Source organism: Anopheles stephensi, chromosome 2 (assembly GCF_013141755.1).
Source record: "Anopheles stephensi strain Indian chromosome 2, UCI_ANSTEP_V1.0, whole genome shotgun sequence".
NCBI lineage: Eukaryota > Metazoa > Arthropoda > Insecta > Diptera > Culicidae > Anopheles > Anopheles stephensi.
This window is the reverse complement of record NC_050202.1, coordinates 15,973,327-15,981,850: the sequence shown is the minus strand read 5'-3', so window position 1 is coordinate 15,981,850 and position 8,524 is coordinate 15,973,327. Positions and strand designations below refer to the sequence as shown.

The 8,524-nt window shown below is 45.7% G+C and overlaps 2 protein-coding genes across 2 annotated transcripts; both read left to right on the top strand.

Moving 5' to 3' along the window:
• The first annotated feature begins 2,635 nt into the window (after positions 1-2,635).
• Positions 2,636-5,204, top strand: LOC118503728 (protein vreteno). The gene is made up of 3 exons (XM_036037341.1): positions 2,636-2,950; positions 3,018-4,335; positions 4,405-5,204. Exons 1-3 carry the CDS (start codon positions 2,736-2,738, stop codon positions 4,996-4,998), a joined length of 2,127 nt encoding a protein of 708 aa, XP_035893234.1. The 5' UTR covers positions 2,636-2,735; the 3' UTR covers positions 4,999-5,204.
• A 499-nt stretch (positions 5,205-5,703) lies between these two features.
• On the top strand, positions 5,704-7,836 carry LOC118503729 (damage-control phosphatase ARMT1-like). The gene is made up of 4 exons (XM_036037342.1): positions 5,704-6,244; positions 6,311-6,643; positions 6,717-6,876; positions 6,940-7,836. Exons 1-4 carry the CDS (start codon positions 6,159-6,161, stop codon positions 7,690-7,692), a joined length of 1,332 nt encoding a protein of 443 aa, XP_035893235.1. The 5' UTR covers positions 5,704-6,158; the 3' UTR covers positions 7,693-7,836.
• The last annotated feature ends 688 nt before the right edge of the window (positions 7,837-8,524 follow it).

The window sequence follows — 8,524 nt, the reverse complement described above, 5'->3', positions numbered from 1 at the left end:
AATTTGTTCAAGCAACTTTTTTTTCGCCAGGAGTTAAGAATATATTTATTAAGATATCCCCGAAAGAAGTTGTGAGTGTCGCAATGTTCATCAAGAAAATTTCATCAACTTTATGGTCGAAACGGCTAAAACAAGAGAAGGGCACAAATCCCCCTAAGACCAGGGAAACAAATGATCGTCTGCTGATCATGCTAAAGCATGCATTATTTTGCTCTTACTCTAGCCGTTCAGGCATGCAAAAACCTAACAATCAAACCATACTGGAACAATCTCAATCCCATCGATCAGGCGTTAAGTCGTTAGCAGTGAACAAGTGGAACGTCTATTAATAACCCTTGCAGGAGGAAGTGGCCGCTTAGTATGAATATGGATTGACTGAGTAACTGGAGCTTCGAGCAGGGAGAATGTACTACGGAATAATGTACAGCCTTAAGTCTGCTAGGCGATAAGGTCTTGACTTGCATACTTGTCTGTAGCAACTCATTTGGTTTTCGTAACTAATATATGTAAAAGCAAGGAATAGGAGAAAAATTTGGCCTGAAGCAATCAAATTGCCAAATCTTCTTCCACCGCATGCTACATTTCAAATCGGGACGTCCGGAAAACGGTTTGCTCGGCATCTATCTTCGTTCAGTTACGATGCTATCACCCTGAGCGGAGCGGAAAATTATAGAGCAATTTAAAAAGAGAAAAGAAAATCGTCTCTCACTCACTCCACCAAGAGATCGCTCTCACGCATTCTCCAGCGTTAGCATTTTCCGTTTTGTGCCAGAGCATCGTGTTAGGGGCCGGTTGTTGCGTTGCGTGGACATGAAAAATGTTGCAGAGCAAAAGAAAACTTCCCGCGTAACGCCATGTAACGCTAACACCATTGATTTTCTTCAAAATGTTCTTATCTCTGTTCTTCCGTTGTTCCAACTCTTCACAGCTGACGATGTGCGTGGCCGTGACAAGGATTCCCGCGCAAAAATTTTCCCGCCTCACCTTTAAGCCATAAATCATGGTCACCAATGGGAGGTACTAGAGGCAGGGGAGGGGACTCCGAAGTTGCTCAAAGCCCAGCAGCGGTCGGCAAAAACTTTGACCTAGCAGACATCAACGACCCGTTGATGTCTGCTAGGCTACTACAGGCTAGTGCTGGAGAATGGCTCCGTCAATTCATCTTATTCAGCGAGTGGCGTCGTAATAGAACCGGAGGCAAAATATGGAGAATGAAATGCATCGAGCAAAGTGGGCCCGTCGAACTGATGGTAGTAAAAATGGTAACAGTAGCCAAAAAAAACAGTCTCCCAACCTGGAACGCTCCCAATCCTGGACCCTAACATGATGACGCGTTGCATTCGAATATCCTTCGGCCAGCGCAGCGTGTTGGGCCATCCACGAGCTTTCGTAATAAAAAAGGCAGAAGAACACACCGCCCTGCGTACAGTGATTTTAGGGATACACGTTCCCGGGCTCCAAAAACCGACAAGTGCGAGATGATTTATTGCAAATGAGAAAAGTTAGCCCGGAAAACGGGAGGACTTTCACCGGTTGGCTTCATCCGTTTGCTAGGCCAATAAAACACGCAAGCTTTTCACCCGACGTGGGCACGCGCTTCCGCGATTATACATTTGGGGGGGAAGGGACCGGGGGCCAGCTTTCTCATTTCCTACATTTATGGCACCTATCAGAATATGAACTAGGTTTTGGTGCTGTTGGTGTGCATGAAGCGTGTGGCTGGAAGGTTGATAGGACTTGCCTTACCTTTTGTTTTTTCTGTTGTTATTATTTTCATTCTTTTATGCAAAGCTTAGGACTGAGAGCCCTTGCTTGATGTTATAGTCTGGAAGAGAGGACGACATATTGATCCACAGTTAAAGCACTCCATTCTGAGAGCTAGTTTCTCCCTTCAACCAATCAATGAAACCTTTAAACTATTTGGTATGCCTGATTCCAACATCTTTAACACATCCGCTGACGAGCGGAGGCTACTAAAATTACTCACTATCAGCTTATTCTAAACCTGTTCATGACCAGGCTTCAAACTTCATCAGAGAGAGCTCTTATCAGGAACTGGACGAGAATCTTAAAGACAAATATTAAACATTTATAAGCTAATAAAAAGGAAAAGAAGAACTCATTTCTACTATGTAGTTGAATATTCAGTTCAATCCGGTAAGACGATCCGGATAAATTTTGAAATGGAAACGATTGGTCTTAAACAACCAAGCCACTTCATGTGTTTTACGCTGTTTAAGAACTGATTAAAATCCACGTTCTTTCTTAGGACTACTGAAGCTGCAGTCTTTAACTTTTATTTTTTATGTTTCGACCTACCTAGGTTTCCTTTAATTGGACGGTGATAATCAGGATAATCGTCCTGATAATTGAGGATGTTGTTGTTTTTAAAATAAAATTTTGAACCAATTGCTGATCAATTTATTTTTCTCGATATATTTGGAAGATTTTCTCTATTTTCGACATCTTAAGATACTTTAAAATGTGTTTAAATAAATGAACAGTTCCTTAAAAATGAAACAATAGTGGAGCTAACCACGTGATAAATTTGAATCGTATTTTCCGTATGATAATTTCGCGCCATTCACAACGTCCTCTACTGTAAACAGAAATGTGACAGCTACTGTCAAACGGTATATCTGTCAACACAACCACCAACAACAAATGTGCGCGCCGGTCGTTTGCTGCAAACAAAATCGTTTCTCGTGGGTCCGAAATTAATTTAACACCAAACCATGAGCACTACACCGGAGGACGCAGATTCCGCATCGTCCGAAGCATGGAAGCTGGAACATCCGGAAGAGGAACAACTGACCAAAATTTTACTGCGCAATGTAGGCGACCTGACGGTGGCCGGTTTGAGGCGACTCTGCAGCAGATACGGAACGTTGGTCGATGTGTTTAAAACAAACAAGCCCGGCATTGCATTCGTCGAATTTTCCAGCGAAAAGTAAGAACGATTGGCACTTCGCATCAACAGGCAGGTGTATTAAATTTCCCCTTTTCTTTTTTTTTAGTGAAGCCGCTCTCGCCGTCAAGCAGCTTAACATGAAGCTTGGCTTTAACTATAATGCGGATTTTGCAACGCCGAGAGAAACGTTGCCGACGGTAGTGCCAGTGGGTCGGAACGATCCGCCAGCGGCCAGCACCCCGATGACCGACGAAGACTGGGAGCAGGCCAGCATCAAGCGAAGGTTCAACGTGGGCTTTTCGTTGCCACTGTTGATCAACTACCCCGTGCAGGAATTGTTGGCCACGAGTGTTAACTATCGTGCGGCGGACGGACGCTTGAGACGCATCGATCCGGAACTGTTTTTCCGAATCTACAAAGTGGAGGACCTGTTCGAAACACCCAAATCGATGGATTACGATCCGGCGGAACTGCAGGAACGTGTGGATGCGTTGCAAAAAACGTGTCCCAACGAACGAAACCAGCTCGATGGCGAGCGCTTCACATACCAAGGGCTGAGCGAGCAGGAACGTGCCCGTTTTGCCGTGTCGTACTGTGTGGTATGTAAAGGGTATGGATTTAGTTACTGCAAGGGCTGCGGCACCTACTATTGCTCGGTCCAGCATCAGAAGCAACATTACGCGGAACACAAACTTATGTGCCCCGTAGCAGGCGCATCCGCAGGCGATACGTTGAACGAGATCAAAGCCGATTCGGAAGTGGAGGAGCATGTTGTAAAAGAGACGGCTCCGGCCAACGTACTTACGCGGGATCCTCTTCCGGGGACAAAGGTGAAAGTGTTTATTACAGCCGTTGTAACGCCGGATCGTATTTTTGTACGGCTCGCAGAACCTGCCGCTAACGAGCAGTACCTGAAAACTGTTGGAGAGTTTGCTCTTGCTGGGTTAAATGCTGTGCCGGTTGTCCACAGCAAATTGCCGGCAACGGGAGACATTTACCTTGCACTGTACGAACCACTGAATGTGTACGGACGTGTGCTGGTAACGGAAGTCGGTCCGGAAAGGTGCAAGTGTGTTTTCATCGACCATGGCACGGTCACGTTCGTTGCCAATGACGCTCTGCTGCTGCTTGACGATATCCGGCTCATGTACCGGAAGGTGCAAGTGTACAAGGTGTGCCTAACGGACATTACGGACGAGCAGGGCGAACGGGAAAAGGCGATACAATACCTGATGAAGCTGAAGGATCGTCCATTGCAGATGAGCTATCGACTGCACGTTAATAACATCGTCGATGTGCAGCTGCAAACACCGGAAGGCACAAGTGTGAACGAAAAGATCAATCGGTTGATTAAAATCGTTCCGATACGAACCGAATCAAGCCCCGGGCGGAACGTACGAAATGACGCCTTCGTTATGTATAAGGTAAGCTAGGAACATGGTGGGTTTTTTTTTCTCCAAACCACGAACTAATTTTTAAAATTTGCCTTCCAGGACCTATCGCAAGCAGAACCGACGGTCGGTAAGAACAGGTGCATTATGATCCTGAACCGTACCACCATTCTGCTCGACAGCCGTATCACCTGGATAGCGATAGAAGATCTGCCCTACCTCAAAAATCTACAAGCCATGCTCGAATGCTACGGTAAGAAGGTGGCCGCCTTTAAGGAATCGTACCTACCACGCGAAGGCGAAATGTGTCTGGTGCAGTGCCTTAACCGTTGGTATCGTGGCGTTTGCTACGAGACGGCCGGCGACGCTAAACCGGCCATCTTTCTGTGCGATTACGGTTCCATGACGCTGGTCGATCTGTCCAACGTGCGCAAACTTCCGACCCAGCTCGCAACGAAAGCGGTCCGCACGCACGACGGTATCGTGGAACATTTGAGCGAAGCGAAGGCGACCGGACTGGTGCTGGATTCGATGTTTCTCGATATCTATCTGCCGGAAAACGAACCGGTGCAGGTCGACATTTGTCAACGGACGGTACTGAAAGGTTTGCCCGGTGTAGAGGAGAAGGAAACGCAAACTGTGCTAAGTTTGCATGAGCTGGGCAATTTTTTAAAATCGCGCCAGATGAACGTTTGACAGGGTGCGTGCTACATTCCAACGTGCGACCACGTTCCATTTTGAAACCGATTGCCAAGCAAACGATTGTGTGTGTATAGGGTAACTGTTACATTAAGACGACGAAAAATAAGGAAGTGAAGAGATGACGAATTTATTCTACAAAAGCATCGTAAAATAAATAAGAAAAAAAATTAAACGCAAAACACTTCTCAGATTACACACAACCGGAATACGACCATTGAAGGATGGTTATAATGAGTTTTATTAATTAGGTACAAGAGGACAAGTAGCAGCAATTGTAAGACTCGTATCGAAAATTGGAAGAAGCGTTACGTGGATATTAAAATTGTTAAATTTCAGTAACGGTTGAAACATTTCTGAGTCTGAGGCGTTAGCGACGCCGGTCTTCACACGACAGGGCCAGGGATCAAATCCCATCTGAATCGCCTCCCAGATTGTGTGACTGACTTTCCAGCTACGGGTGAAACCAAATTTATTATTTTTAATTATCATAAATAATTATTACTACGATTTCTCACATTTTTGCTTAACTTTTACCTAAATTTAAGGTTACTCAGTTGCAAAAATGAGTGCCCGTGATTAGGGGGGTATCTATTCAGAGTTAAGCCGCATCTATTTAGACTTTAGCCAAATCATTTGCACACAAAATCAAATTTGTAAGACTCTACTATAACCGCAGTCCAGTTACTTTTAAACCAACCCACACTGCCGTCACTTTGACAGCTGCCAACAGCTGATTGCTGTGTGCGGTGGCCTTCTGTGTGGCGATTTTTTCCGGCAACAACACAGCCTCCTTTGCGATCGAATCTAGTTGGCGATTGCATATTTGTTTATATTAGATTCAGCGCTCGTAATAATCTTAACCTTACCCGGTGCAGCTTGCTATCTGCTGTTCTGAATCTGGATCTGGAAGCGACCGTGTTGTTGCGTGCACAGATTATCGTTCGCCCAGTGCCACAGCATAGCCGGGTTAAGAAACACGGTGTGTACTAAAAATAGCACATTCTTGTGTGGGGTGCTTAATTTATGCTCCCCTGCTGCTGTTGCTGCCAGTAGTGATCATCTAGAGTTCTGTCGATCCGATTGCGCTGGAATAGCGCCATCCACCGATTAAAGTTAATCAAGTTCAATTCGAAGGAAACCACTGCCGATCAACAATGACGACGACGGATCTTACCACCAAGTACAACATCATCGATGAAAAGCCACCCTTCAATGCACCGCTCAAGGGACAATACAAGCAGTAAGTTGTGTGCTGATTCTCCTCTCTTAGAGCATGCTTTAAAGCGCCTTTTAATTAAATTAACAGGGGATTCGGTTACTACACAATGCGCGAACGGTTGCCCGTCATTCTGACCCAGGTGATCGATCAGCTGTCCAAGGACAAGGAACAGATTGTGGAAAATTTTGGCGGCGAAACGGCACGCGAAGAGCTGAAGGCAGCGATTGGTGAAATATCGAAGCTCAAGTACGAGCTGCAGACGGATAAAGATTTCCGCCCGATACGTACCGCGCTCGGTGATGAAACCGTGTGGAACAGCTTCATCGAGGGACTGGGGCAGGACAATTCGTACTTTTCGGCCTGCTGGCTGTACGCGGAAACTTACATGTACCGGCGGTTGAATAACATCTTCGAAAACACGTAACTATCGAGAGGTTGGCCGAATCATAAGCTCAAGAGCTCCTGTTTGATGGCGAGCGTTTCTGTTTTGCAGGAAAACACTGAACAAGCTGGACTACTTTCAGCAACAAAAGCATAAAGCGCTGACCAATTCGTACGATGCAATGGTTGCCGTACTGCGCTCCATCGAAGCATTCAATGGGGAACCGAAAACGACGGAAGAAATTGGTTCATTCTTCCGGCAGCTGTTAAAGGTGAGCAAAACTCAGTAAAGAAGTACGCTACTGTTCTAAACGTATTCCGCTTGCCAATTGCAGCTAAATCTGTGGGGTAATCGGTGCGATCTTTCGATCAGTGCCGGCCAGGACGTGAAACAGGATGGCGATCCATTCAGTTTGCTCGACTCGCTAGAAACCTGTATCGTTAGTGACCATACACTCGACATCTGGAAATGCATTACGGCCGGCCCAGCTTCCAGCATCGTCGAGATCATCAACGATAACTCCGGGTACGAGCTGTTCACCGATCTCTGTCTGGCCGACTTTATCGTACATCACAAGCTCGCACCGAAGGTGTGCTTTAACGTGAAAGCCATACCGTGGTACATTTCGGACGTTACACCGAAGGATATGCAGTGGACGCTCGACACACTAGCCGGTCATGACACACAGCCCCTTCTGGCACAGTTCGGCACACGCCTGAAGGCACATTTTGCATCCGGAGCGTTGGAGATGCGTCCGGTCGATAATTTCTGGACCTCGCCGTACGAGTTTTATCGCATGCGAGACATTGCACCGGCACTGTACGATAAGCTGTCCGAGGCCAAATTGCTCGTGTTCAAGGGCGATCTGAACTATCGCAAACTGTTGGGTGATTTCAATTTCCCCTACAGTACACCCTTCCTGGAGGCACTGCGAGGCTTTCTGCCGACGAACCTGTGCACGTTACGCACCGTGAAGGCGGATCTTATCTGTGGGCTGCCGGAAGGTATGGCGGACGAGTTGACGCGCAAGGATGCTTCCTGGATGGTGACTGGCGAGTACGGTGTAATACAGTTTGCCGGAAAATGACCACACTGAGGTTAAGTCAGGGGGGAGCCGGTTATGTAGTGTTTTAATTTTACATTGACCGAATTGTTTGGTTACGGTTGTTTTACTAATAAATTAAATTCTGTCTACATGCGTTTCGTTCAATGAAAACGAAATGTTTTGAAAGGTTTTTTTAATTCTGTTATGTCGATTTCAATTCATTTTCATTTTCAATGAAAAATTTCATTTTCATTTTCCACGGTGTTGTGATAATTTCAAAAAGAACAAAGGGAAATAATTATGACCTTAAACTAACCACATGTGCCCAGTGTGCAAACCATCCCATGTCCCCTATTAACGAGACCACAGCCTACTCTGCTGCCAAACCGAACAGCTCGTTGAAACCAATACATACACGACAGGCCAAAGATTGTGGTGCATACCAACACACAAGGGTTTTGATGCGGAAGCACACCTGGGAAATGCTTTGTTTTCGAACGGAATTTGCAGAAATAAACACCATCGAGCTGAATACCATGATAATGTATTACTTTGCCGTATTTTAATAACAATGGGACAATAAATGGCCATACTAAGTACCACAAGCAAATAGCTGTAGGAGCGCTAGCACGACGCATTACCAACACACGCACACTTTAATGCTTATTTTCCCGTCTGGTTTTACAACAAATATTACCTTAAGATATTAAGGCAAAAATAAAGTTCATAATCTCGACGGTAAAACACTCTACCCGTACCGTAAATACTGCGTCGATGGATTTTTTTTAACTAAACCTTGATACCACAAAGGAACGAGCCCGAAAAACTAACCCAGCTATAGATGCAAGTGTGCATAACTTTTGCATAGCCATCT

Excerpts from the sequence above, each read along its gene's own strand:
- LOC118503728 (XM_036037341.1), top strand. The coding sequence starts at position 2,736 with ATGAGCACTACACCGGAGGACGCAGATTCCGCATCGTCCGAAGCATGG. Across the intron at positions 2,951-3,017 it reads GTCGAATTTTCCAGCGAAAA|TGAAGCCGCTCTCGCCGTCA; the intron begins GTAAGAACGATT and ends CTTTTTTTTTAG. Across the intron at positions 4,336-4,404 it reads ACGCCTTCGTTATGTATAAG|GACCTATCGCAAGCAGAACC; the intron begins GTAAGCTAGGAA and ends TTTGCCTTCCAG.
- LOC118503729 (XM_036037342.1), top strand. The coding sequence starts at position 6,159 with ATGACGACGACGGATCTTACCACCAAGTACAACATCATCGATGAAAAG. Across the intron at positions 6,644-6,716 it reads AATAACATCTTCGAAAACAC|GAAAACACTGAACAAGCTGG; the intron begins GTAACTATCGAG and ends TCTGTTTTGCAG. Across the intron at positions 6,877-6,939 it reads TCTTCCGGCAGCTGTTAAAG|CTAAATCTGTGGGGTAATCG; the intron begins GTGAGCAAAACT and ends TGCCAATTGCAG.